Source organism: Setaria viridis, chromosome 5, assembly GCF_005286985.2.
Source record: "Setaria viridis chromosome 5, Setaria_viridis_v4.0, whole genome shotgun sequence".
NCBI lineage: Eukaryota > Viridiplantae > Streptophyta > Magnoliopsida > Poales > Poaceae > Setaria > Setaria viridis.
In genome coordinates, this window is record NC_048267.2 from 41563468 (window position 1) to 41590306 (window position 26839).

At 47.9% G+C, this 26839-nt stretch overlaps 6 protein-coding genes across 8 annotated transcripts; 3 read left to right on the plus strand and 3 right to left on the minus strand.

The window, feature by feature from the left end:
• The first annotated feature begins 17 nt into the window (after positions 1-17).
• On the plus strand, positions 18-2857 carry LOC117858559 (fructose-1,6-bisphosphatase, cytosolic). Its single transcript, XM_072293835.1, has 12 exons — positions 18-396; positions 521-572; positions 675-745; positions 834-895; positions 996-1062; positions 1445-1558; positions 1644-1730; positions 1850-1920; positions 2004-2069; positions 2160-2246; positions 2326-2401; positions 2527-2857. Exons 1-12 carry the CDS (start codon positions 238-240, stop codon positions 2644-2646), a joined length of 1032 nt encoding a protein of 343 aa, XP_072149936.1. The 5' UTR covers positions 18-237; the 3' UTR covers positions 2647-2857.
• On the minus strand, positions 2692-5792 carry LOC117858560 (soluble inorganic pyrophosphatase). Of its 2 annotated transcripts, XM_034741643.2 has the most exons (9): positions 5656-5792; positions 4025-5574; positions 3873-3901; positions 3725-3790; positions 3532-3639; positions 3386-3451; positions 3185-3305; positions 3013-3094; positions 2692-2926 (listed from the first exon to the last, which is right to left on the minus strand). In XM_034741643.2, exons 2-9 carry the CDS (start codon positions 4152-4154, stop codon positions 2884-2886), a joined length of 645 nt encoding a protein of 214 aa, XP_034597534.1. In that variant the 5' UTR covers positions 4155-5574; positions 5656-5792; the 3' UTR covers positions 2692-2883. The 2 variants fall into 2 exon arrangements, with proteins under 2 accessions (XP_034597534.1, XP_072149937.1); XM_072293836.1 differs by lacking the exon at positions 5656-5792 and having other exon boundaries at positions 4025-5585.
• On the minus strand, positions 5733-6534 carry LOC117858565 (protein BOLA2). Its single transcript, XM_034741648.2, has 3 exons — positions 6344-6534; positions 6227-6249; positions 5733-6110 (listed from the first exon to the last, which is right to left on the minus strand). Exons 1-3 carry the CDS (start codon positions 6404-6406, stop codon positions 5915-5917), a joined length of 282 nt encoding a protein of 93 aa, XP_034597539.1. The 5' UTR covers positions 6407-6534; the 3' UTR covers positions 5733-5914.
• Positions 6535-7769: 1235 nt separating this feature from the next.
• LOC117858564 (sm-like protein LSM3B) lies at positions 7770-10563 on the minus strand. The gene is made up of 3 exons (XM_034741646.2): positions 9676-10563; positions 8556-8651; positions 7770-8053 (listed from the first exon to the last, which is right to left on the minus strand). Exons 1-3 carry the CDS (start codon positions 9793-9795, stop codon positions 7973-7975), a joined length of 297 nt encoding a protein of 98 aa, XP_034597537.1. The 5' UTR covers positions 9796-10563; the 3' UTR covers positions 7770-7972.
• A 4159-nt stretch (positions 10564-14722) lies between these two features.
• LOC117856104 (tubby-like F-box protein 3) lies at positions 14723-18120 on the plus strand. Its single transcript, XM_034738540.2, has 6 exons — positions 14723-14881; positions 15705-15770; positions 15865-16283; positions 16413-16506; positions 16797-16929; positions 17021-18120. The coding sequence occupies exons 3-6, from the start codon at positions 15918-15920 to the stop codon at positions 17868-17870; spliced, it is 1443 nt and encodes a 480-aa protein (XP_034594431.1). The 5' UTR covers positions 14723-14881; positions 15705-15770; positions 15865-15917; the 3' UTR covers positions 17871-18120.
• Positions 18121-21710: 3590 nt separating this feature from the next.
• LOC117856105 (uncharacterized) lies at positions 21711-26620 on the plus strand. Of its 2 annotated transcripts, XR_004640612.2 has the most exons (14): positions 21711-22000; positions 22146-22211; positions 22562-22627; positions 22715-22790; positions 23309-23386; positions 23701-23798; positions 23983-24056; positions 24349-24439; positions 24511-24668; positions 24883-24925; positions 25226-25291; positions 25676-25753; positions 25950-26121; positions 26239-26620. XR_004640612.2 is itself a non-coding variant. In XM_034738541.2 (13 exons), the coding sequence occupies exons 1-13, from the start codon at positions 21890-21892 to the stop codon at positions 26022-26024; spliced, it is 1080 nt and encodes a 359-aa protein (XP_034594432.1). In that variant the 5' UTR covers positions 21711-21889; the 3' UTR covers positions 26025-26620. The 2 variants fall into 2 exon arrangements, 1 of the variants encoding a protein (XP_034594432.1); XM_034738541.2 differs by having other exon boundaries at positions 25950-26620.
• The last annotated feature ends 219 nt before the right edge of the window (positions 26621-26839 follow it).

The window sequence follows — 26839 nt, forward strand, 5'->3', positions numbered from 1 at the left end:
TGGCTCCCAGCCTCACTTTCCGCTGCCCTCCACGCGCTACGACCCCACCTCGCAGACGAAACCCACCCCGCGACACGTCACGCCGAGGCCAGCCAGCCAGTTCCCGGCAGGCGCGGGAGCTAGATATACCCTGCGCGCTGGAAGAGCCGGTAAGCTCGTGCCCCGCGCGATCACCTGCTAGCCGGCCGAAGAGGAGGAAGAGGAGGGCGCGGCGGCGGCGAAGAGGAGGGGGACGAGATGGACCACGAGGCGGACGCGCACCGGACGGACCTGATGACCATCACGCGGCACGTGCTGAACGAGCAGAGCCGGTACCCCGAGTCCCGCGGCGACTTCACCATCCTGCTCTCCCACATCGTCCTCGGCTGCAAGTTCGTCGCCTCCGCCGTCAGCAAGGTCACTGATGCTCACCCCGTCGCCCGCTCGGGCGCCGCCAGCAAGTTTCGGTCATTACTTCTCACCACGTCTCTACGACCTCTAAGATCTGAGCTGAAACTTGGTAGAATAATCGTGCGTGCAGGCCGGACTCGCGCATCTCATTGGACTTGCCGGCGAGACCAACGTCCAGGCAAGTGCGCCGGCCGGCTTTATTACCTCGATGGCTCGTAAATTTCCTTCTGAGAGATTGAACTGACGATGCCTTGGTGCGACGTGTGTGTGCGTGTGACAGGGAGAGGAGCAGAAGAAGCTGGACGTGCTGTCGAACGAGGTGTTCGTCAAGGCCCTCGTCAGCAGCGGCCGCACCGTAGGAATCCTCCTTGTCCATTTGCGCTTGTCCCTTCCAGTTTCTTTAGCGTTTCGTTCCCTGACCCGGCGCCGGTGTACGCTTGCAGTGCGTCCTTGTGTCCGAGGAGGACGAGGAAGCAACGTTCGTGGACCCTAAGCTGCGTGGAAAGTGAGTAGCGAACTTGAGCGCCGTCTGCATAACTTGGTGCCACTTTTCTACTATCGTTAATTTCTGATGAAATGCGTGTGTGCCTTGCTTTTCTACCAAGGTACTGTGTTTGCTTTGATCCACTCGATGGCTCCTCCAACATCGACTGTGGCGTCTCCATCGGAACGGTATGAACACAAGAAATCTCCGGGTCCTTTTATGAAACGTTGAGATTTCGTGGCAAAATCTCAGGATACTGACGTGAACAGGAAAACTTAGCAAATTAAAGACCGGTTCCTTTCTGTTCTAATATTGCTACCTGTTTTCCTAAACTTATGATTCAGTGTGTCACCTCCTCAAATAATTGGAAATTTAAGTGCTATAAGGTGCCATGATGGTGCTATAACAACTCGATTCGATGCCAAGTTTTGATCTTTACATGTCTCCTTTTCATTTTCTTTTTCCTTTTTAAAGAAAGGACACCACCTTTATTTATTAAGTGTCGTTGCATGTTTTCACCTCGTTCTTAAATTATTTACATGAGTTGCCATTCTATTTTTGGTTCGGTAGATCTTTGGAATTTACATGATCAAGGACAAGGACAATGTGACTCTGGAGGACGTACTGCAGCCTGGCAAGGACATGCTTGCCGCCGGATACTGCATGTATGGCAGTTCCTGCATGGTAATTAAGTCGTGGAAACCATCTTTCCTCGAGACAATCTTGTAATATCCCATCTGAACTGAGTTATGTAACTAATCTGATGCAGCTTGTTCTGAGCACTGGAAGTGGTATCAATGGCTTCACACTTGACCCTTCACTTGGGGAGTTCATACTGACTCATCCAGATATCAAGGTCATTTTGGAGTCAATTACTGCATTTCATTCATATTTTCCTTTAAGTGTTCAGGCAACAGATATCCCATCTAAACCCTAGAATACTGATAACTGCCATTCACCCTTCACCTTTTACAGATGCCTAAGAAGGGGAAGATTTATTCAGTCAATGAAGGGAATGCCAGAAACTGGGACGCACCTACGGCGAAGTATGGTTACCAAACTTTCTCACCCCTCCTTTATTTTCTAAAAAAAAAGAAGCTCCATCTAAAATTTAGACCATAAATCACAGGTTTGTGGAGAAGTGCAAATACCCCACAGATGGTTCGTCACCTAGATCTTTGAGATACATTGGAAGGTGAGTCAATCTTTCGCAAGAGATTCAGAGGAAAAATGAATGAATGTACTAACACACACACACACACTTCGCGACGGCTTTCTTCTGCAGTATGGTTGCTGATGTTCACCGTACCTTACTATATGGAGGTGTATTTTTGTACCCTGCTGACGAGAAGAACCCAAATGGAAAGCTCCGGTAAGCTGATGCTTAGTCTTATTTGACATCCCAGCGCCCGGAAGTTCCGAAGCCAACTCAATTTGGTTTGGTTTTCCAGTGTCCTGTATGAAGTTTTCCCCATGTCATTCCTCATGGAGCAGGCTGGAGGCCAGTCCTTCACAGGCAAAGAACGGGTAGGATTTCTGCCCCTCTTTATTTTCTTCAGAAATATAGAAACAATTTTATTTCCTTGTCAGAACTGCGTGTTCAGTAACAGTATCTTGATGCGGCAAAAAATGCTGATACACTGGCACTGCAGGCTCTTGATCTGGTCCCGACCAAGATCCACGAGAGATCCCCAGTATTCCTCGGCAGCTACGACGACGTGGAGGAGATCAAAGCACTGTACGCCGAACAGGCAAAGTCAAGCTCGGCTTGATCATGGCAGCATCAAAGTTCAAAGGTGTAAATCGACTTCCTGGCCTTGCTGTAACTCGATTCAGACATTTCTTTCTCCTGTGTCGTCGTAAGTTTGTAACATTCAGTGTAATAGTATGGAGGCCTGGAACAGCTTCACAAGCAACTAAAAGGGCCTCCTTATAAGTTACAACATAACGCTAATAAATACATATATAGTACATCTCTAGCAAGAGTAGTGGTGAAGCAAGCGTCAAGACTACTGTCGCAAGCTCTGTAAAATGTACTGCGCATAGAGATCCCTGCAAAAGAGTGATCGTGTCATAAAATATTCGTTATCGGAAGACGAAAATTCATCCTCTGGTCTGAAATGCTCGATGACACTAACATGGAGTACTTGATGGCATCACGGGCAGTGCTCGCTGGCTGAACCTCGTCCACGGCAACCTCCTTGTTCTCGTTCTTCTTATCTGAACATTTCGGTGGATAGTTACATGGTGCAGCAGAAATGGAATGGATATGAAAGAAGAGATGGCACGCTGAGGACTTTGGAAGCTTACAATCTTCGAAGAATCGTCGGATTTCCTGGACACGGTGGGGTGACAGTTCGCTGAGGTCATTGTAGTGGCGGTACTCGGGATCATCGGTGCAGACAGCTATGATCTTGTCATCCTTCTCTCCCTGTCCCAAGAACAGATCAATCTTAGCATTTCTCACCTAGAACTGGTATGAAGATGCAGGATTTTATGTCGTATGCATACCTGATCCATCATAGGCATGAGCCCGATCGCTCTGGCTCGAAGAAAGCAGCCAGGAAGAACCGGTTCCTGGGAGCAATGGTCGCAAACGGTTGAGGCAGTTATAACGACTCCTAGTTGGTCAGTGCAGGCCAGCAGGGTGGACATACCTGCATGAGGACCAGCACATCCATCGGGTCGTTGTCCTCGCAAAGCGTTCGCGGGATGAAGCCGTAGTTGTGCGGGTACACCACCGACGAGTACAGCACGCGATCGACCTGACAAGAGCTCAGACTAATTACCAGCAGTAGTGGAGTGGGTATGAAATATTTCTGCTTACTGATCGTGACGGAGTTGACTGACCTTGATGAGCCCAGTTTTCTTGTCGAGTTCGTACTTGACCTTGCTCCCTTTCGAGATCTCCACGACCTGTCTCGACGATCACAGTCATACACTCATACTCATACAGGGAAGGAAAACAAAGCGATGAACTTGGTAGTAGAGTACATACAACGTTGAACACGGCAGGAGCGTCAGGACCTGGGCACACGTACAGAGACAGAGAGAGAGAGATTCTCGAGCGTTAGCAGCACTCATCCGCAGTCTACCCACGGGAACCAGAACGCGCGGTGACGCTGAAAAGAAGAAGAAAGAAATCCTCACCAATCTCGAGGTCGTGCCATGGGTGCGCGGCCACGGACCTCCGCGACAGGGACGACAGGATCCTCTCGTTCAGCCGCGGCGCGGCGCGGCCCGGCTCGTCGGCGCCCGCGCGCCTGACCGCCTCGCTCATCTCCTCCTCCTCCCCTCGCCCGTCTCGCCGTCCGGCGACGAGCGCGCTCACTTGTTCTGCTCGGCGCGCACGGTTCCTCTGCCCCCCAAGCGCCGCGCGTGCACCTGCTCCGCGCGTCCAACGTAGCACACGCCGTCCCGTTTAAAGCGTGCCCGTCTTGCCCGACCGCCCGCGCGTGCCCGTCCCCCGACACGCGAAGGGCCCAGGCGGCACCGGCGCGCGGGGTGGGGTGGTTGCTGCCACGGCGCACCGCTTCTCGCGAGTTCTGTCGCCTTCCTCGGCGTCTTTGGCCGCGCACGGCACGGCACCACTCCAGGTGGAATTCCACCTGCCTAATCTCTCACTTTCCCACGGAGAGCGGCCGAAGCTTCAGCATTCAGGTACCAGACGGACCCTGACCCTGACTGCTGCCTGCCGATTCAGCATCCACCACGGTGCAGCCGTGCAACCGATGCTCGTGCACTAGCAGTCTAGCATGAAAAACAAAAGCTTCTCCCCAGGTACTAGAAATTAAAATCAAAGAGCAGAATTGTAGGACACGGACACGATTCAGTTCCAGGACACAGAATGCGCTCCAGTAGGTAAATCTGAGCAAGAACAGCGTTTCACTGTGCTGTAAGAGAGAAAAGGGGAAAAAATGGTAGCACAGTTTAGCACTAATACTGCACGGAGCATTACTAAAATCCGGGCTTCCATTTACAAAGATAGTTCAGAAGCAACGATCAGTAACTTAACGAACTCTTTTTTTTATTAGCGGTAGCATCACGCGCAGCTGCCCACAAAAATGAGTGAAGGAACTGCCATAATCATCACGGGTTGACTGTAAGTTCATGGATGCTTTTTACCCGAAAGCATCCTGCTACCACAGTGTTGAAGACTGTAAGTTCAAGTACAGACCTGTAGCTAGCTGAAACAAAACGACGGGTCAAAATATACTAATCTCCATATCAAACTACAGCAAATGAATCATATCATGCATTCGACATTATGGAATGCGGTAGGTGCACGGCAGCCTTAATCCATTTTCGTTGCCTTCAGACTTAATTGTGTCTATTCAGTATCCTAGGAACACTCTTAAGTAGAACGGTGCTATGTTATCACCAGCTCAAACTCGGGTATCATGGGTTCATGCACAATCACATTGGAATGTTTGCAAAAAAAGAAAAGAAAAGAAAATGTAGCATTGCAATGCTTGTCACGAGAATTGTAGCATGCCTACATGCACGAAAACATCAGGTATGCAATACTACACAACATGATATAGCATAAAAACATCTAAAACTATATCCAGCACCAAATACTTGTATCTATTTTTGTATCAAAGGACCCGCAGCATCAATCAGGCAAAAAAAAATCTCTGGTAAAAACAAGATATCATCATAGAGTCCAACAACTTCAGACCTTGATCCAACCAGTTGACCTGCAATAAACACCACAAGATAGAGCAGACAAATTCGCAAGCCTACTATCAGGGAACATAATTCGAAGACTCAAAACCAACCATCGTGGAACACTGAAAAGTGACAACAGTGTAAGTCTCCAGCAAACGATCAGAGCAGAAGCATCCAGAGCAACTCAGAAGTTAAATGCACAGTGCAGAAATTTCTAAGCAGTCAAGCATAACATCCTGCAATTTTGAAATTGCATCTGCTACATTATTCAACCAGATAGTTAATGTATCAGTAACCACATAGATGCGTTATGCATAGCTTGACTCATGGTGGATATGTGATCGAACTGTTTTGGAGCGAGTTGAGCACTCAAGCCTGGGGCTTATCGGCGGCCGGCTCCGGCTGGGGCTGGGCCTGCGCCGGAGTGAGCGCCTTCTTGATGGAGACGGCGTGGATCTCCGCCATGTGCGGCGCCAGCGCCGTGTTCACCATCCGGTGCCGCTCCAGCAGCCGCTTCCCCTCGAACTTCTCCGACACCACCTCGATCTCGTAGCTCGCACCACACCTTCACACCAACAGCAACAAATCAATCAACAACGCAACAAGGATCCGTCGTTTTGATGGTCGGTCACAACTGAAGATGCGAAGGAAATCAAGTTTGGGCATTGGGAGCGAGCTTACCCTCCAGATGTATCCGTCACCACCTGAAATTGCAGAGACACAGCGGCGGAAGCGGTTAGGGTTTAGGTTGGAGATCGATGGGTTAAGGGAAGGGGTTTAGAGCGAGGAGGGGCTTACGAGATGGGAAGGGCTCAGAGCGGAGGTGATGGCCGCCTCGACGTCCTCCTTGGTGACGCCCATCGCTTCTTCGCCTCCTCTTCGCCGGTGTGTTCAGGTGGTGCGACGGATTGGCAAGCAAAGACGACGGCTTTGCCCTGGCGACCGAGGCCCTGTTTATTTCAGAAAGCTGTGTCTTTCGGCTTTTGCTTACCAGAAGGTGGCTTTTCGAAAGCTGGCTCTTGGAGAGCTAACACCATTTTCCAATCTAATTTTTGGAATGGATGGAGTGTTTCTAAACATTACAGAATCATCAAGAAACCTAATCGCAAAACGCTTGGGGACTTCTAATGACCATGGCGGTCAGGCGGCACTGGTTGATTAAATTGCCGACGATTAGGGGCGTACAGGTTCCAACACGTGGCGCATCGTGGAGAGGAGTAATAAGGGATCTTGTGAAAGTACTTACCAAGGTGGGAGACTCACAAAGATGGCCGGAATCAGCGGCGGGAGGTGAAGACAACGGCCGGCTCAAACTTCATGTGGCGGGGCTCCTCCAGTAGCGAATCGATGGCGTCGACCGACGGAGCAGGTGCAGCTCGGCTTCAAGAAGCTTGCAACATCTTCTTCTGGCTCAGACGGGCGGCGGTCGCGGTGAATCGGCTAGGCGAGCTCCAGCGGCACTTGGCTCTGGTTCAGCGCAGTCCTTCATGGGCGGCTGCGCTTCGGCGACAGAGAGACGTCAAGGACCAACGGTAGGGCTTCAGCTTGGTGCGGAGATCGTCGTGGTGATGGCCGTTTGCTCCAACAGGAAGAGGGGCGCGCGCCGGTCATGGCTCGGGCGCCACAAGACCGGAGGAGAGGGAGACGACGCAGATGGAGATGGAGTTGAGGAAAGAAAAATGACCGGTTCGCAACATAAATGATGACAAGTGGGTAATTTTCACGACCTTGACGTAGAAAGCTACGGAAAGCTCACATTTCACTGCTTCTGGACTTTCCATGTAATCATAGCTTCTGTGAACTTTTGGCTTTCGGAAAGCTCAGTCCAGAAGCTAGCTTTCAGCTTTCTGCTTTTTAGGATGGAAAGCCCAAACAAAAAGAGTCTTACTTCTTTTCAGTTTCCGGAAAATATTCTTCCCGGGCACAGCTGCAATATTCATATTCTCTTGCTCCTCCCAGAGCCCTAGTGGCTTGGGAATCGAATATTTGGCGGATTTGTATGGTTGGGAAGTTTGTAAATTCAAAATAATCGTGAGGCCTTTTACATTTTTCGTCACAACCACAGCTTCCCTGTCGAAACTTTCACGTTCTTCCAACATCAACTATCAGCTCAAGATCAGGCATTCAGATAACAATATGCTGCGTACTTGCGGTATAGACTAGAGACTACCACTATGGCACTACCAGGTACCAGCAAGGAGTCAACTTTGGCAAGTGGTCAGAATGGGCTGAGAAACTGATTAATTCGTCATAAATTAAACATGAACAGTTTGTTACACGACTGTATCACAATTCACATGCTAAACCTACAATCCATCAGAAAATGGAGACAGTGAAGGGCATAGGCGCATAGCAATACACTCCACGCCATCAGTTGGCCAAATACACCAGTCACAGTTGATAATCAGCAGGATCTCACTTCAGACTTCATGCAGTTCGCAGGGGTGGGGAAACCAATATGACACCATCACCTCGGACAAAAAGGAAGGGGATAGTGCGTTTAGTAGTCTGCAAAGATTATTTAGCAAATAGTTAGTGTATCAACATCTTCAACTACATATTTCAAAATTAACAGTAAGTGATGCAAGTACTTGTCCTGTACCACTAGGTTGCTACTAAGTCATTATCATAGTATGGAATATTAGAATTACACCATCTTATCACATAGAAGCAGAACCATGAAAGCAGAGCAGTTTAAAATGTTCAGATAGCTTTATGCTCTAATGAACTTTAATGTCAATCCCAGCATAAATACGTTGAGCCTCCATGAAGAAAATGAGTGTAATAGCATGCACTACACACCTAAATGGTTGACCCCTCATTACTTGAGGACTCTCTGCATCCTAAACATAAACTGAAGAAAATGGTCATTTTTCCATTGATGTACATATAGCATCATACATTGAATGTTCAAGTTCACAGAAAATATGTTGGCATCCAAAAGTTCTGACTATACAAAACATTTGTCAAGAATTACAAAAAAAATAAAAAGAGATGCCAACGAACTTACGCGCACAATTTCTTCATATGTTTCATCATCTATCTCAACAGTTGTCACTACCTCCTCAACATCTCCAAGGATCATGTTTAAATGTTGATCGTATGCCTGAATAAAAAGGTAGAAGAAAATACATATCATCAACAGTCTTCCCAATATGACAAACATGTAAGCAGGTATGGATCTCCACGGACAAAAAGAATTGACCAACTCATGAGAAAGATGGGAGTATCACGAACAAGCAACTGAAAGCAAGCCACAGCAGGGGAGCATGCAACTGAAAGATTTATAGCATAGCATACGATGGAATAAATGCAAGCCATGGAAGGGGATTACAAAAGAACAAAATGTCTAGCATTTAGGATTGCCACTATGCTTCCGCAGCATGCTTAAATGACAGTCACATAATCCAGGAATGCTGCGGCTAAGTGCTATCCATTACAATGTTAAATGCTAAATGACCCACAAGTTATGCTATCAAGATACTTATTCTTTAGACTAAAAGGACATAACCCAGTTCCCTCAATCACAAATGAAGCAGAGTCCCAAATCAGTGTTAAGACTTAAGACAGGATGACAAGTTCAGAAAACAGCTTGTAGCTGAGATAGAAACATAGTTTTGATTACTAAAATGACCTTAATCTAAACAGAGAGAATAATTCATTGCCTGTCTCAAGCAACTCTACTGATTCCACACACCCTCTTAGTCTCCTTCCACATGAGCTCTTTCTGCCTTACACAAATGCCCATATCTCTTCTATTTTTTGAGATATCAATTCTTATCAATGGTTTCAAAGTCATAAAAGTTACCATACAGGAACATTTTTAACCCCTATGCTCCTATTTTTATCGAACTGTTGCGTTACACATGAACTGCCACATTTCTGGCAGATTTGGCATCAAACAAAGCGAAGATACAATCTAGCTAAAACAGTGACGACTTAACAGCCAGAAGCTCATCTTCCAGCCCATAACAAATCGCTCCCTTAAATCTGTAGTTCCATACCCACCGCAGACGGTCGCACCAGGCCGCACCGCAACCAACCACTATTTTACTCTACTCTACACCCAACCAACCACAAGCACGGAGCACGGTACAAAACACCGAAGAGAAGCGGACGGATTAATATACATGGAGCTTGCCGCGGAGCTCGCGGTCGGATCGGAGCTTGACGTAGATGCGCTCGTCGAGGCTGAGACGTATCAGATCCAGCGGCTCCTTCACCGCAATCTCCTCCTCCGCTGACGCCATCTCCGCCGCCTCGCTCCCCGCCTACCCTCCTCCCGCTCCGCGCCCAAAAATCTCTAAACCCTAGCTACCCAACCAATCCAACGCCGGGTCGCAGCAAGCGCGCACTGGCGGCTTCGGCGATGGATTGCGCTTGCGTTTTTTGGGTGGGGGTGTCCGGGTGGGTGCTGCGGCGCCCGCCGGACCTCTCTGTTTGCGGTAAAGCATCTGGGCTTATGGGCTTTAATGGAAGCCCATGTTCTCCAGCTGTAGCTGGGTCATGGGCTTGTTTTGAGCGGAAATTAAGCCCGTATAGAGTTTGTAAGCGGCGCGTCGGGTTGGCGCCATTGCCGCGAGCTCAACAATTCAATATTCCTGTCAGAAAAAAAGGCCCAATGCTATGCTATCCAGTCCCTCATTTCTTCCACGAGTACTCAGTTTTCTTCTGGGCCAGCAGGCATCAGCATCACTATGTCTTCATTTCACCTCCAAAGGATGAATTTCTAGATGTTCTTGTCTTTTTCTGAAAAGAAGCTCACTACGAGAACCACGGAATAAAAATATTAATAAAAAAACTCAGCATATGGGAATAGCATATCACGTTCTCACGTATTTATCCATGAGTTACCACGTTCCTCCTGGGGTCTTGCTCGTTGGCTCTTGTTCTCAAAGAATCCAGCCGCATCAGCAAAGGTCTGACGAAATGCGTCGCAAGAGCTCCCGATAGTGGAACAGTTACTTTGATGACAGCCATGGAGCGGTGCTCAGCACCCAGATTGCTCCCTCTTGTCCTCCTCTCCGTAACGCCTCCCCTTTGTAGTTTTCCCCGCGGCTACTAGCGTTCGAAGCTCGAATTTAATTCGAACTGCCGCTTTCGTTGATGTTCCACTGACAGTATTTTAAGCACAAGGAACATGTTGATTGTTGACTGACGGCAATCTGGTGATCCTCGACGCTTGCATCCACACACACCTTTTTATACGCCAAAGCAAATGCTATCATATTTCATGTAAAGATAAAAATAGTCCCTGGACGGCAAAAGCTGTCCTCAGCTGGGTTAGGCAGTTGCAGTACGCGATCCGTATTTGTACTGTACGCCCATGTTGACATTTTCATCTACGCGTGTCATATACAAGACTCGTTCTCTCCTCCCAAAAGTCCACAGCTTTATTGGTCTCACTGGCGACGAAAGAGAGATGTCTCTAGGCATTATCATGCTGATTGCTGCCCCTGCTGTCGTTTGAACGTTTACCACTCGATCTATCCCTGGCGTTCACGTACTCTGCTTTATCTTCTTCATGCTGCCGTTGAATGAAAAGAAGCATCGGTAGCATCAACCGCTTTTCTTTTTCCAGTGACGCAAACGTATCGCTGAAAAGGAGAAAAAGCTGGGTAAACATGCAGCAGGATGAAACCAAAACGTTATTAGGGGGTGTATACACCCCACTAAAATTTAGCACCTGTCACATCAGATGTTTAGATACTAATTAGGAGTATTAAACATAGACTAATTGCAAAACTAATTGCACAGATGGAGTCTAATTCGCGAGACGAATCTATTAAGTCTAATTGGTCCATGATTTGACAATGTGGTGCTACAGTAACCATTTGCTAATGACGGATTAATTAGGCTTAATAGATTCATCTTGCGAATTAGCATAGGCTTCTACAATTAATTTTATAATTACCTCGTGTTTAGTCCTCCTAATTAGTATCTGAACATCCGACGTGACACTGCTAAAGTTTAGCACGTAGTAATCCCCGAGTTAAACTTTAGCCCCTGTCACATCGAATGTTTGGACACTAATTAAGAGTATTAAACATGGGCTAATTACAAAACTAATTTCACAACCCCTAGGCTAAATCGCGAGACGAATTCATTAAACCTAATTAGTCCATGATTTGACAATATGGTGCTACAGTAAACATTCGCTAATGATGAATTAATTAGGTTTAATAGATTCGTCTTGGGATTTAATCTAGGAGTTCTGCAATTAATTTTGTAATTAGCTCATATTTAATCCTACTAGTTAGCATCCGTCTGGCAGCCTGCAGCTACAAGAACGACGGCAGGATGGGACGAGACGAAAGCCAGGCAAAAGCCCTGGCTGCAGTCGCTGAGGCCTGCCATTCATGTCTTTCAGGGCTAAGACCCAAGAAACTAGCTAGTTGCAGATAGAGGTCACGGAACTAGGAGTAGAGCTCTAGAGCAGAGATGATGGAACAGCTCATGATCCTTTTGCGTCTTGTTCTTCCGTCTGGTAGCTGACAAATGCGTGGACTTGTATTCAGCATTATCTTATCTCCTTTGGACCATGCATGATTCATGCATCGGCTGAGTTTTGTTACGTGCTGATGCGAGCAGCCGGGATTTGTTTAGATGGTGTAGTGGTTGGAATGATAGCGCCGATGATTTCAGCCTTTTTGTACATCTTTTGACAAATGTTCCTCCTGTACAAGACGACGCCATTATTTTCACGGGCCGGAAAAGACATCGAAATTCGGTACAGTGGTAACCTCTGATTAATCAACTAATGATGGAAACTCGCCACCGATCCCCTACCAATTTAAAACTGCCGTCTTTATTTGCAGCTAGCTGCCTGATCTAATAATAAACGATAATAGAAAAGGAAAGTTATTCAGTTAGCTAAACTCTTGATGAATGATGATCATACGGAGCGTTATCCGTTCCTTTCGAAATTCGTAAGACTTTTGGAGTACGCAACGAAGTGAGTTGTGTAGGATTTATCGTCCATTTTGTGCAAAACTCCTGTGAATTTCGAAGGAACATTGTCTCCTGCCGCCCTGTGGCGCTTGGAGGCTCCATTGGCCGTGGCTGGTTGGCGTCAGACGCCGCCCGCGCTGCTGGCCGCTGCACGCCTGCCTGATGACGCGGCCCCGACCCCAACTGGGCATTGCCATGCCACCTGCGGTGACGTCCCGATCGCTGGAACCTTCTTGGCCAGGCAGGGAGCCACGAGCTCTCTAGCCCAAGCTCTCTCACGCGCGCGACGGCGACGGCGAAGGACGACAGCACACGGGGCCGTGCCGTGCCTGCTCCCACCCAACACAGACGGCGCGGGGCCGTGAAGCCTGCGTCACCGGAGCAAACCGAACCGCACAACCACCCTACTCCGACGCCGTAGCGTAACGTGGCGTCCCTGTAGCTCCGCTGCCTTCCTGTCGCGCGGCTGCAAGTCTGCAAGGCTGAGAATATACTGTCGCAGCCAACGGCCTGCCTATCCTTCACCGCTGGAAAGGGCAAAAGCTCCCAGCTCGATTCTCCCTCCCCAAGGCTTCCTTTTTCCCCACCGCGTCGGCCTCTTTTTCGCTGTGTGTTTCAGAGCCTTTGCTTGCGTTGCTCACCTGTCACCTGTGCACGGCAGGAATTCACCGTGTCTTGTTCTCGTCTCCGGTAAAAACGCGCGTGCGTATCGTACGCGTTGCAGGGTTTCTTTTTCTCCCCGGAGAACCGCGCGTTCGCAGAGTGAGTGAACCGAAACTCTGAAAGTAGTGGACTCTCTTGTTAGAAAACGGCAAGCAAGCTCAACTCCGATGTGGACGGATCGATTTGCTGTTCCGGAGTCAAGTCAGCAGTGGGAACTTCTACAGCATTTCGCAGGTCTCAACCAAACAAACCCTAGGAACTGCTGGACAAAGTCTGGCTGATGGGAACGGAACGCTCACAGCCACAGTGGAAGGAGTCACGTACTGTACCCACTCTTTTCACAACTTTAAGCGTACGATTTAATTGCTGTTGTTACACTCGCCAAATCCCTTTCTAGAATCACTCCATTGTGCACCTAAAATGTGCGCACTGTGGTAAACATACAGTTGGTAAGACTCTTATGTAGGAACAAGCCCATTAGGGTTCGAGTCCTTGGCTCTACACTTGCACTCATATTTATTCCATGATTTAACCGACGCAACTCTTTCGATGATATGTAACGTGCTCGTTGACAGCGAGGCATTAGTGGTGACTTCGTCAATTTTGAGCATTTACCGGCTCAATCTTTTGAAAGTACTTATAGGAGTAGGATTGCGTGCATGTGTTCCTAGGAACGAGTATGTGTGCATGTATGTGAAGTCTGTGTGAGTGGTAAAAAAAAGAATGCGCGAACTGTGAAACAAAAACTCCAGTGCCATGAGAACCGACAGTTCCTTAGCCGTCAAAGCAACATCGAGTGCCACAGTATGCCTACCACGGTAGCGTGATGATACACCAATCAGTGCCGTGGATTTCCCTTCGATTAAGTGAGCTGCTTTTCTCATCTCCTGTGCAGGTGGCGTATCATGCCATTGCCATCATACGGTTTGACCGTTTACTGCTACTGCACCATTCTACCGCATCACTGCATCAGCAGCGGAAGAAGTTACGGTAACCACACCGCCATCGAGCGCCGTAACTACGATCGAGATCGTGACGGTCAGAAGCGGACCTGAACTGAACTGGTACTCCCCTGTTCGTTCAACGGTGAGGGGGGCAGGGCCGCACGGTGCAAGGACTCGCGCGCACCCCACCGGCACCGGCCCACCCACCCCCCCACCACGAGACCGCCACCTCGCCAGGCCCACAGCCGTGTGGCGCGGCAAAGCAGAAAGGCAGCGGGAAAAATGAAAAAAAAAAACAGGAGCAGTGCACGCCCCGCTTTTCATGGCGTGAGCGCCGGGGCAAGGCAAGTAGCCGCTGCCCGCCTGCCCCGCTGCCGCCACCTGACTGGCTGACTCCCCCCGCGTCCCGGCCCGTCCGAACGCCGTTACGGGGGGCGACCCCGCGACGGAACGGAAAGGTGCGGTCAACTCAACCCACCCCGCCCCAGCCCCACCAGGCCACCACCGCCGGGGCGGATAAACAAACCCAGCGCCCCCGCTCACTGTCCTCTTCATTCCTCTTCGTCCCCCTCCTCGCTCCCCTGCTCCTTCCTCAGTCCCCCCCCCCCCCCCCCCCCCCCTCCCCTCACCCTCCCCTCCTGCTCCGCGCGTGCCCCGCGGGGTGGCCGGCTGGCCGTGAGGGACAGCCCGCGGGACGCTCGGGGCTGGTGCCTGGTGCACTGATCTGCGGCCTGCGTGTCCCCGGTGGCGGGGCGAGGCGGCGTCGGCTTCGAGGAATGTGAGTTCCTGTTTCGCATGCGGGGGTGCTGTGCTTCCGGTTCTGTTCTGATCTTCGTACTAGGTTTTTTAGGGGGTTTGTCTGGTCGGGCGGTGTGTGTGGGCGAGTGGCGTTGGGGTGAACAGCGGCCTCCCGGGGCGTTTTCATGGCCAGATCGGTAGATGGTTTGAGCTGATTCGGTGGATACAGTGTTGTCCAGGGCAGATTTCCTGGAGGAATCTGGACTTTTTCTTCGCAAGTCTTCGTCCTCTTGGCTTCGCCGGTTACATTGCGTGGTTGACGAGCGAAACCGAAGATTCCTACGCTTTTACCTTGCATATTTTGCGTCCAAATTTATACCAACTTGCATATACTCAGAAACAAGTTGAAATTTCCTGAAGGAAAATAAGGAGGAAACTGGATCCTTGTAGTTTGTACGTTGCTACGGTATCGTTTCTCCTGCACATCCCAATATTTCCTTCGCGAGGTGCTAGTTTAACTAGTCGACTGTCTTTAGTATTGTTCTGGTGCTGCGTCTTACTGAAGCTCCCATGGGAATTTGGAGATTCATGTGCCTATGCTTAATTTAAAGCCCAGATTTCTTGGGTTTAAAGTGATGCCCTGTACCTAATATAGGTTATGTAGTCAAAGTCAAAAGTCCCTGCATGCATCCCCGAGCCATGATGGAGTTGGAACCAGATTTGGTTTCTAGTTAGGCTATGCACGGTTGTTATGATGTCTATGTTGAACCAACTTTTAGTTGTGATGATGCGACCATATGTCGGTCAAATTGATCCATGTTAATTTTCATTCTCTCATCAATGTTTTTTTTGTTTTTTTGCAGGGGCAGATTGTAGAGGCAGTTTCTTTTGCATATGCACTTTCTGTCGTTGTTATCACTTCTAAAGAGGTATTGTAAGCTACTTGTTCCTTGTTCATCTCCGATCAAGTGGAATTGTTAAAACTGTAGTAGTTAGTAATACTTGTTTGCTTTCCATTTTCAGGCCATAGTCTCCTCGATTTTGTATGCCTTGTTATCTAGCATTGGTTACCGTAGATGTCATTTCGTAGCATAGTCCGTGATGTTAGGGATGGCTTCGGCAGCTTGTCCAGGCGCAGCTTTGAGGTGACCCTTGCAAGCATCTATGGCCTTACTGGGCATCACAAAGGGAAGACACAGAGCTCATCGCATGAGCTTGATGATTCACCTTCCATAATCCGAGAAAGCCGCTGGGCAAGCCTACCTCCTGAACTCATCCGTGATATCATACGGAGACTCGAGGCTGATGAGAGCACCTGGCCAGCACGGAAGCATGTTGTTTGCTTTGCAGCTGTTTGTAGGACATGGAGGGAGATGTGTAAAGAGATTGTGTTGAGCCCGGAGTTTTGTGGGAAGCTCACCTTCCCTGTGTCTCTAAAGCAGGTAAAGGCAAAAGCAATCCACCTCCTTCAGTTAGAGTAATCCTGAACTGAATGTTATTGAGAATTAGCTCCAAACCTCAAGCAGTGGATATCTTTCTTGTCCATGATTCATTACTTGTTTCTTTGACAGCCTGGTCCTCGAGAAGGAAATACAATGATTCAATGTTTTATTAAGAGGAATAAGTCAAAATCCACCTACCAGCTGTACCTGTGCCTTAGTAATGGTATGTCATGTGCTTTGCACACTTTCAAATTTCAATAGCACTACTCATAAGTTTTATCCTATTTCATCTGGAGCATATTGGATTATTCTCAACCTGATATGTTTCTCTTGCTTGAGTGATTGGTTTTGCTGTTATATATCATATCCTGCAAACCTCTTCAGTTCTGAAATTACATGGTGTTTTAATCTCGTCTCCATGAGAATATTTTGTCTTCAAATAATCAAATGGATGGATTATCTTATTTCTCCTGATCAAATTTATTGAAAATCATTTTTCTCCCCTGTGCACAGTTGTTACTTCAGAAAGTGGGAAATTCCTCTTATCAGCTAGAAGACACCGCAAGACCACATGCACAGAGTACACCATATCAATGGATTCTGGCAACACCTCAAGATCGAGCAGAACCTACATTGGAAAAATAAGGTAAATATTATGTTTATGAAAGATATACTCTTTTGTGTTCATTTTCTCGTTTTGACAGTTTAACAGCAAGCCTAGCGTTCCTAATTTTCAGGTCGAACTTCCTTGGCACAAAATTTTTAATTTATGATACACAGCCCCCCTATAATGGGGCTGTAGTTCCTCCTGTTGGAAGGACCAGCAGGAGGTTCAACTCCACAAAAGTCTCTCCGAAGTTGCCTTCTGTTAGTTACAACATCGCTCAGGTGTCATATGAGCTAAACGTCCTTGGCACAAGAGGTCCAAGGCGGATGCGTTGCAGCATGCACTCCATACCCGCCTCATCAGTAGAGCCAGGTGGCATAGTACCTGGACAGCCAGAGCAGATTGTACCTCGAGCTCTGGAGGACTCATTCCGCAGCACAGCTTCCTTCTCGCAGTCATTCCGTAGCACCACCTCATTGTCCAAGTCAATCATGGACTCATCCATGGATTTCAATAGTGCTCGCTTCTCCGACATAGCTGGCAGCGGCAGCAGTGCTCGCTTCTCAGGCATTGGCAGCAGCGCTCGCATCTCAGGCATTGGCAGCAGTGCTCGCATCTCGGGCATTGCTAGTGGTAGATTGGATCATGACGAGGACAGTGAAGTCAAGGAGAGGCCACTTGTGCTTCGTAATAAGCCACCTAGGTGGCATGAACAGCTGCAGTGCTGGTGCCTCAACTTCCGTGGCCGTGTGACAATCGCCTCGGTGAAGAACTTCCAGCTGATTGCGGCAACAACCCCACCACCTGCAGGAGCTCCAACTCCCTCGCAGCCTGCTCCGTCAGATCCTGACAAGGTGATTCTACAGTTCGGAAAAGTGGCAAGGGATATGTTCACGATGGACTATCGCTACCCTCTCTCGGCTTTCCAGGCGTTTGCTATTTGTCTGAGCAGCTTTGATACAAAATTGGCCTGTGAATAAATGGAGAACAAAGGTAAAAGAGAACACAGATGCCTGGCATTACTCCCCTGGTATCTCTCTGCATTTCAGTCGTGTTGTCTTGGTTGTAATTGTGCTTGCTTGCTGTAGCCATGAAGTGGACATATGTGGATGCATGTATTGTTGGCCCCCTCTCTTCCAAGTGATTACGCGTTCCATTTGGACCATCTGTAATATACTCCACTTTCAGTGGCATTGCCACATGATAAGAAAGTTCCCATTGGTGATTGAACCTGCATGATTTTCCAGAAAAGATAGCAGCAAATAAAGCTCGGTACGGTGTGCATTTCTGCTCGTCTCTGGATCTGGATTGGTTATACACTTCTACTGTCAAGTTAGCTGCATCCCGTCTCGTGCCTTGAGAAGTGAGCGACAGGGCTTTTGTCTCGCCTCAAAAGGGATCGCCAAGTGCCAATAAGGCCGTCCACCCCTGCTTTTATCAGTGGTTACGAGCACGCCTATGCCGTAACCATCATTGCTTGCATTACCGAGCAGCGTATGCGCGTATCCCTCACAGTGCGGCGCACAAGATTCAGACGCGGGAGCAGCAGCGGCTTGTGTGTGACACGGGAGGGAGCATCATCTCACATGAGCCCTGCCTGCCTTTTCGGCCCGAATAAAGCCAGGCTCTTTCGGTGTTGGCCCCGTCTTTGCTTCGAGCTGTTTCCGAGGGAAGACGCCGGAACAACAGCTAGCTCTAGCTTAGCTTGGTGAAGCATGGCAAGAAAAGAACAGACCGAAAGCGAAAGGGGCAGCACCTGGGCCCATGATGAGCGCGATACGGCGAGCGGAATATTTGCTCCGAGCTGGCGCGCACCACGGGACGCGAGATCCGCGCGCACACGTATTCATTTCACCACCTTTCTTCAAGAGAAATAATTATATCGCTGGCTACGAGCGAGCAGCTAGCTCTCGGCTCTCGCCCGTAGTGCTCGATCGGTCGGTGCTCCGGCCACCACGAGCGAGAGCGACGGCGTCGTCTCGTCTGCTTCTCGCGCCGCCACCTCTCGCAACGGCGACCGCGCGCGTGCGTGCGCGGCGCGGAGCTGTCCCGTTCCACTCGTCCGATGTGCGCTAGCGGGTGTGGCGGGCACGGCGAGGGCAGCGAGCGCACTCGTCGTCGATCGGCGGACGTGTGCCGTCGCGGTCGGGCGCGATCCGCTCGCTGATGGGTAGGGTATAGGGTAACCAGCAGTGCGTGATAAACTGTGGCGTCTGGCTTGTGCCGTTGTGCGTTACGTGTGGTCTAGTGCAAGCGTGGAGCCGTGGCTTTCAGGCGTGTCCTCGCTGGTGTGGCGCGTGGGACGTGGACAGCGGAGTAGTAGGATATTCAGGTTCAGATAAGCATCGACGATGGACACGGGAGCAAAAGAACAGATTTTTCGACAGGCCGGCAGGTAAGGTACGTGTTGACGTGTTGTTGGCTTGTTTGCCATTGTTGGGCAAAGCCGGCAAGGCGTGCTGCCGCTAGCATAGCATGGTACTGGCGTGCAGCAGCAGAGCTGCCCTGGGTCGTGGGGATAGCGCGCATCTGCTAGTCAACCGTATCGACAGTTGATTTAGAGCAGGTACAATAACAGTCGAATCGACCGCCATGTCAGCTTCATGAACGAGGTGGAGAAAGAATTGCAAGCTTGTCGCTGTGTCCGTCGACGGGCTGGACGCGCACTCCAAGACTCCATCCTACGTCCTGGAGCCCACCATGTATGGTCTCGCGTCTAAACAACCTCTGATAGCAGAGGCTAGATCAGTAAAATATTGCACGTGAAGGTCCAAGCTCAAGGTGTGTGGATACACCTAGCTAAATTTTAGCACACGTCACATCGGATATTTGATACTAATTAAGAGTATTAAATATAGTCTAATTACAAAACTAATTGCACATATGGAGTCTAATTCACGAGATGAATCTATTAAACATAATTAGTCCATGATTTGACAATGTGATGCTACAGTAACCATTTACTAATGATGGATTAACTAGTCTTAATAGATTCGTCTCACGAATTAGACTCCCTCTGTGCAATTAATTTTATAATTAGCTCATATTTAATCCTCCTAATTAGCATTCAAACATCCTATGTAACCCTGCTAAAATTTAACATCTCGTATCCAAACACCTTTAGGGCATGTTTGGTTAGCATTGCTTATTTATAAGCAACTTATAAATAAGCAAATAAGTTGCTTATAACCCAAACACTCTTGCTTATAGAGTTGCTTATAAGTTGCTTATGCATAAGCAAATAAGCAAGTTTTGAGTTGCTTATGGTTGCTTATGGAGCACTTTACACCTTCTACCCTCATTCTCTCTCCTCTCTCCCATTTCTCTCTCCTCTATCCTGTCACCACTCAGGCCACCATCGGTTCCGCTCGCTGCCGCCGCTGCGCCCGCCGCCCGCCGCCTCCGCGCCCGCCGGCCGCCTCCGCGCCGGCCGCCGGCCGCCGCCGCTACGCCCGCCGCCCACTCGCCGCCCGCCTCCGCGCCGGCCGCCCGCTCGCCACCGCGCCGCCCGCTCGCCGCCCGCCTCCGCGCCGGCCGCCGCCGCTGCACCTGCTCGCCGCTTGCGCCCCGCCGCCGCCCGCCGCCCGCGACCGCCGGGTCCGGGCGCAGGAACTGCAATAGCTTCTTGTGGTTCCCCATGGCCGCGGCAGTCTGGAGTCGCAGGAACAGTCGAAGCAAGAAGAATAGGAGAGGCTGCCGGCAGGGAGAAGAGAAGAAGCGAGGTTGTCTGTCTTGTGAGCTGCGCTTGCGATTCTGTGATGATTTTCCAACGGGTTAGCTGAGCGGTGATCGGTAATGGTTGGGGGTAGTGAAAAATAGAATGGCAGGGGCAAATATGTCATATGCAATCAGATAAGCAACCCAAACCAAACACCTAGACTTATAAATAAGCAACTACAAATAAGCAAAGAAGCAACTTATAAATAAGCATCCATAACCAAACAGGCCCTTAGTCTCTGTAAACGATGCATACCGGCTAATAGGCAAGTGCTTGTCTCAACTATTGACCTTGCTCTCATTCAATCGGGCTGGATATCTCCGGAGTAGGTTACTGGGCCGCATCAGAAATGGCCAGAATGTGGGTCATGCCTTGCCGTGGGCTTCTTGCCTTCTTGTACGTTTGTACCCCTCTCTCTCTCCTGTAAGAACCTGCAAAAGTGGTGGCTAAAATAGAAAGGATGATGACATGCCAGAACCACAGCTTGGAGTTCGTCAGTTCGATCGAGCGGGGAGAGTGCCTCTCAACAATTAAGGAGGAGTGGAAGTGTGTGGAACTAGGCCGCATGATTTTTAAGGGTATGTTTAGTTTCATGGTGTTAAAGTTTAACACCCGTCACATCGGATGTTTGGATGCTAATTAGGAGTATTAAATATAGAATAATTATAAAACTAATTGCACAAATGGAGTGTAATTCGCGAGACGAATCTATTAAGCCTAATTAGTCCATGATTTGATAATGTGGTGCTACAGTAACCATTTGCTAATGATGGATTAATTAGGCTTAATAGATTCGTCTCGCGAATTAGCACAGGATTCTGCAATTAGTTTTATAATTAGCTCATGTTTAGTTCTCCTAATTAGCATCCGAACATCCGATATGACACTGTTAAAGTTTAGCATCTCGTATCCAAACACCACCTAAGATGCTGTGAATCACACTCAAATGTCCAGATTTTGCTTCCGGGGCACGATTTCTTTAGCCCGATGGAGCGCTTGCCGACGCAAATTGTGGGCGGTAGCAAGCGCTGGCTGTTTTTACCGAACCGGGCCAAGCCATCTGCTGCCGGGCTGCCGCCTGCACTGCACACGCGCTCCCCGGTCCCGGCGTCATTCTCGCCGCCAGTCGCCAGCTGCTCTGCTGCTGTGCGCGCGTCGTCTCCACCCTGGTGGCCGTGGGGACTGGGGACAAAAGGGGCAGAGAGCCGCAGAGCAAACAAGAAACGCGCAAAAAAAAAAAAAAACCCCGCGGATTTCGCTTCGGAAGAGGGGAGAGGCCATATGCGGCCGACGATGCTGGCGCCGCGGAGCCTGCGGAAGGCGTCCGTCCCGCCGGCCCTGCTCTCCGACCCGACGCCCGGCAGCCTCCAGCCCACCCGCCTCGCCGTCCACGTACGTACGCACGCACGCACGCACGCACGCGAGCGGCCGCCCCTGCTTTGCTTCGCAAGCACGGGCGCCTCCTAAACCCTAAACCCCCAAAGCTGCAGGAAGCTCTTTTGATTTGTCTCTTCCCTCCGGTTTCCCCGCTTCTCAGGTCAATGGCGCCGGATCCTCCTGCTCCGCTTACCTCGCCTCCGGATGCCGCGTCTACAAGATCGAGGTTCACATCCCCACTTCTGTTGCTCCTTTTTGTTTCGTAGAACTGAGCTGTGTTGCAAATTATGCTGGCTAATGGGGAGACGATTGAACAGTCGCCGATTAGAGTGTTCGGAGGTGGTTTCTGTAATCTCATGACCCCTTAGAATGGTTGCTGTGGTGCTAGCTGTTAGGATTGAAGCTCAATGCATTTAACTTTGGAATTTGAGTTCCTGAAATTTGTGTGATTTTCTATTTGCTTGTTGGAGTGCGTTGCATATTAGTGAGGGAACAAGAGGATGTAGCCCATTTCATAAATTTTGACACGATGGGTTTCTGAACTTGTTTTTTCCTCTCTTCTCTTGGAGCCGAAAGATAAGCATGGACGGTGCAATGGTATCAAAAGGAAAGGAGAGCCTTTTGATTCCTGACAATGCTCAGGTATAGTTCCCTTCCTTCTCCCGTACTGTTGTTTCTCCCCTCTTATCTTTCAGTTATGCTTATTGAAAAATCAATTCTCTATGAAAGGTCATAAGCTCGTCAGTTGTGGATCGATGCCCACATCGTTCTGAGATTCAGAGTGTAGCTCTCGCAGAGGGCGAAGGTGCAGTACTCATCATTTAATGATAACATGGCGGTGGATCTTATCTTGTAGTTGCACTACTCATTTGGCATTAGGTATAAAATATAATATATTGATATGAGTCTAAAAAGCCTCCAAAACCTATGTTGAACTTTTGATATCTTATCTTCCTGTTTTTTAGTTAGTAGCCAGCTTCACTGGATGAAACTAAAGGTTATTGATATTAGAGAGCGTGCATGAGTAGCATGACCATACAATATATTTTAGTGTGTGTGTTTTGAAGTGCGCCAGGGAGATGGTATTTATGCCCTCTCCCTTGTATCGTTTTTTCCTTCTTAATGAAATGATGTGCAGCTCTCATGCGTGTTCGAGAAAAAGAGCTTATATTTTAGCTGGAGGGAATGCAATTAGAACTACATCTGACTTCGAATTTTCAACAAGCACCTCCTGCCTTAGTTAAAAATTTCAGATCAATATAATTCAGATTTTTAGATCTTCATGGCTGTTTTCAAGGTTTTTATGTCTTCCTGGCTTTTCAGGTGACAGCTGCTTGATCCTGGGAACAGTTGACTCGTATGGTCACCTTATTGTATCTCGTTTGAACATTGCAGCTGATGGTAACTTTCACTATCTTCAAAATGATGTGAACAAATATGAAAGTTTTTGAAATGAACCTAGTGATTTTGCTTCCTCTTTTTCTATAAGATAGCTTTCTATGTGGTGATCTATTCCATGTAATCTAAATTAAAACATTTCAGCTTCGACAAATGTAGTTTCACTATATGCTTTTGCCTATTATTTGGAACTCAAACCAAGCAATGCTAGCACAAAGATGCTTCTCAATTGTAATACGCATTAATCCTTATCAAACAAGTTTGTATTAGTTTCAATTTTGAAGGAAGTGCAACATGTCATTACTAAACTTGCTCAGACATCGACAGGACCTCCTACGCAGTACCACCTCGTGATTGTGGTGTTGGGGAAGGCAGTTGGGCTGGGATATGCTTTAGCCCAATGCAGCAATCCACGGTATATTTGCATTTTTTTAATTAACTGTAGACTTCAAGTTTGCCTTTTGTTCCCCTAAAAAAAATCTTGCCTTGTGGTCTTGTTGAAACATTTTGCCTTACTTTCCTATTGATTTTTATAATTTAGCATGGGGATGTTGCTGCACAGAGTATGGAAAATCCATTCTAATTAATGTTCCTTTCAGGTAGCTGTTGCTCGTCAGCTGTGCAAGAGCATTGACATCTATGATCAGGACATTCATGTTCGCAGTTTACGCACGTAAGTTTCCACGTGACAGAATTTTGGCTGTGATAATTTATGTTGTCCAACTGAATATGTTGCTAACAAAAGGCAGATTCCTCCAGTCAGTAAATGGCATGCTTCAGATAAAGAAATCCTAACCCACTTATCAACTCTTATATTTGATCTTTGGATGTATGATCTTTACATTTTGAAGTAGGCTGCTTCAGATTCAGCACATTAAGTTACAGAATCCTCTATCAGCATCCATTATAGCCCACGACTGTAGCATGTTATTTTCATGACTTGGTGGATAAAACTGAAACTGCAGGTTATGGTATCCATCTTCATTTAGCTTTGTTCATTGCTCGCCACAAGTGAATGAAAGTAGTTCTCTGTTGGCAATTGCCGAAGGTTCTCAGGTTAGACTCATGCTCAACATCTTTTAAATGTGTTCCGCTTTTTAGTCTTTTCTCATGGTAATTTGTTGCAGCTGAGCATATGGGACTTAAGAATGAACAACAATGGGGGCTGCGTACAGCGCATTTCTGGATCCATTGGAGATACTATATACTCTGTCTGTAGTTCACCTTCAGGGCCCATTGCTATTGGTGGAACTGATCGTGCTGTCACCATCTATGATCCTCGCAGGTTGGTTTGAATGTGCCTTTTGGTTTTTAAGGATTCGACGAGCAACCGCATAAAAAATACACTCTGTCTGTACTGGTGCTCCCAGAACCTTTCATCCATTTTTCTTATTGTACACAATACGGAGTATGGACAGAGCAACTGTAATAGAGATTTTCGCCTATTGGCTGAATCAATCTAGTTTGATTGATTTATTCTGTTTCCATTCTGTATGTAGGTGGTCTGCTTTGTCAAGATGGGTGGGCTGCTCCAAATATGAGGTTTGATTATGTTCCTTCTGATCATACTTCCTGTAGCTGAGATGTTGGATATATTACTGGAAAAATCATAAAGGGCGTACCCAGTGCTGAAAGCTCCCACACAAGGTGGGGATTTGGCGAAGGGAATTCCTAGACAGCCTTTCCCTTGCAAATTTTCTTTGTAATTCTGCAAAGAGGCTGGTTCAAACCCAGGACCTCCAGGGTCCAGGCCAAGTGGAGAGTTATGAAAATGGGAAATGTTACTAGACAGTAAGAATCATATGGAGAAGTTTCATCTAGTTTATTTGCTCTCCTGTGCAGATTACAGGCCTTTCATTCTCATCAGTTGACCAGTCTTTCATTTATGTCCAAGGTGTTGACTATGAGGTATGCGTCTGACTTGTTTCCTATGGACCTTGATCTCATACAGCTTGAACTATTAGTTAGCAGTCCATTACTTCCCATACCATGTAGGTTGAAGGTAGGCAGGATGCCTAATTGTGTAGCAAGAAAGTCTATGATGATCTGTAGTTCCTTTTATGTTGATTTCTCATTTCGTATTGCTGTATCATCGATGCTTTCATCAAATCCTTCTGCGCATGACGTACTGATGTAACATATAAACGAATAGCATGAGATCCAAGAATGTTGGAGGTTGTACACCTGTAGCTTGGAAAATGTTAGTTAAATTCATTCTATGCAAATTCTTTATGCTATACTTTAGTTTATCAATGGATAATATAGACTTTTTGACACACAAACTCACTGCAGATTACCTGTGGACGTTGGAAAGAAAGCGAACGAGCATTCTCATTTCGAGGCGATTCCAATTGGTTGGGTTTTTCAAAGGTACCCTCATCTCCCAGGCCTTAGCTTCAAAGCCCCAGAACACCATAAATAAATTAATACACAGAGAATATAGCCTTCTCAGCACCTGTGCACATGTAAAATGCACACCTGTTTGCATATAAATGCACACTCAGGTCATTCTATCCTTGAGGGAATGATATTTTCTGACGGTCATGTTGCTTTCGAACTACATCAGTGTGCCAATACTGGTGTGGTAGCAGGGTGGTGCGAGTCTGGAAGTATCTTCATTGTTGATGCTATGCAGCTATAGGAGACGAAATGCCTTCATCTGAGGTCCTGGACTCCGGAAAAGCCATCAGGGCATAACTAACTTCTGTGTTTTTTCGTTTCTGCAAGACAGTAGTCTGGTACGAACGTGGTCTGATTTCTTGAGTCACAATCATTCATCTGACGTCCTGGAGCTCCGGAAAAGCCATCAGGGCATTAACTTCAGCTGCGTTTTTTTCCTCATTTCTGCAATACAGTACGAGCTTGTTTGCTTGGGATCCCGGGAAAGCTTCCTGGCACAGGCAGCGCCCCCAAGCGCACAATTTCGTGGGGCGGGTTCGAGATCGCTGCCTGGCAGGTTCCAAACATACTGCACCTGACTGTCTGGTATGAACATGATCTGATTTCTTGAGTCACAATCATTCATGAACGTTTCCAAAAGGAGCTGTTATGCTTGCTTATCGATCATTAGGGGTCTTTTAAACCATGGTTGTCTTGCGTCAGATAGGGTGCAGCAAATTCAATTGAATTTAGTCGCCCGAGACGGTATTGTGTTGTACAGTATCTTTATTCTACTTAGCATTTATCTTTTGTTCATGGATTATCAGCAGTCAACTTAATCACACAAGCATGCAGTCACGTCGAGTGTCTTCATAATTCATTATTTATTATCAACGACGTTTGCAAGAACTGTATGCTAAATTTGCTCTTCAATAAAAACTTGTAGGTTATAACCGGCTAGGCTTGTCCAATGTGATCACAACAGACCCCCAAAACATATGTTCTAATTGCTGTTTGTACGACCACACTTGAATCATAGTGGGCTAATACACTAAATTAAGGATCAGATAATCGCAG

Bases quoted from the DNA above. Each gene is read 5' to 3' on its own strand.
- LOC117858559 (XM_072293835.1), top strand. From the start codon at position 238: ATGGACCACGAGGCGGACGCGCACCGGACGGACCTGATGACCATCACG. The intron at 1,921-2,003 runs GTATGGTTACCA...CATAAATCACAG, and splicing joins TGGGACGCACCTACGGCGAA to GTTTGTGGAGAAGTGCAAAT. The intron at 2,247-2,325 runs GTAAGCTGATGC...TTGGTTTTCCAG, and splicing joins AACCCAAATGGAAAGCTCCG to TGTCCTGTATGAAGTTTTCC.
- LOC117858564 (XM_034741646.2), bottom strand. From the start codon at position 9,795: ATGGCGTCAGCGGAGGAGGAGATTGCGGTGAAGGAGCCGCTGGATCTG. The intron at 8,652-9,675 runs GTATATTAATCC...CTTTTTATTCAG, and splicing joins AGCTCCGCGGCAAGCTCCAT to GCATACGATCAACATTTAAA. The intron at 8,054-8,555 runs GTAAGTTCGTTG...TAATCTTTGCAG, and splicing joins CATATGAAGAAATTGTGCGC to ACTACTAAACGCACTATCCC.
- LOC117856105 (XM_034738541.2), top strand. From the start codon at position 21,890: ATGCGGCCGACGATGCTGGCGCCGCGGAGCCTGCGGAAGGCGTCCGTC. The intron at 22,001-22,145 runs GTACGTACGCAC...CCCGCTTCTCAG, and splicing joins CCACCCGCCTCGCCGTCCAC to GTCAATGGCGCCGGATCCTC. The intron at 25,292-25,675 runs GTATGCGTCTGA...AACTCACTGCAG, and splicing joins TCCAAGGTGTTGACTATGAG to ATTACCTGTGGACGTTGGAA.
- LOC117858560 (XM_034741643.2), bottom strand. From the start codon at position 4,154: ATGAGCGAGGCGGTCAGGCGCGCGGGCGCCGACGAGCCGGGCCGCGCC. The intron at 3,902-4,024 runs GTGAGGATTTCT...ACGTGTGCCCAG, and splicing joins ATGGCACGACCTCGAGATTG to GTCCTGACGCTCCTGCCGTG. The intron at 2,927-3,012 runs GTTAGTGTCATC...ACTCTTTTGCAG, and splicing joins GATGCCATCAAGTACTCCAT to GGATCTCTATGCGCAGTACA.
- LOC117858565 (XM_034741648.2), bottom strand. From the start codon at position 6,406: ATGGGCGTCACCAAGGAGGACGTCGAGGCGGCCATCACCTCCGCTCTG. The intron at 6,250-6,343 runs GTAAGCCCCTCC...CTGCAATTTCAG, and splicing joins CTCTGAGCCCTTCCCATCTC to GTGGTGACGGATACATCTGG. The intron at 6,111-6,226 runs GTAAGCTCGCTC...GTTGGTGTGAAG, and splicing joins GTGACGGATACATCTGGAGG to GTGTGGTGCGAGCTACGAGA.
- LOC117856104 (XM_034738540.2), top strand. From the start codon at position 15,918: ATGTCATTTCGTAGCATAGTCCGTGATGTTAGGGATGGCTTCGGCAGC. The intron at 16,284-16,412 runs GTAAAGGCAAAA...TTTCTTTGACAG, and splicing joins TCCCTGTGTCTCTAAAGCAG to CCTGGTCCTCGAGAAGGAAA. The intron at 16,507-16,796 runs GTATGTCATGTG...CCCTGTGCACAG, and splicing joins GTACCTGTGCCTTAGTAATG to TTGTTACTTCAGAAAGTGGG.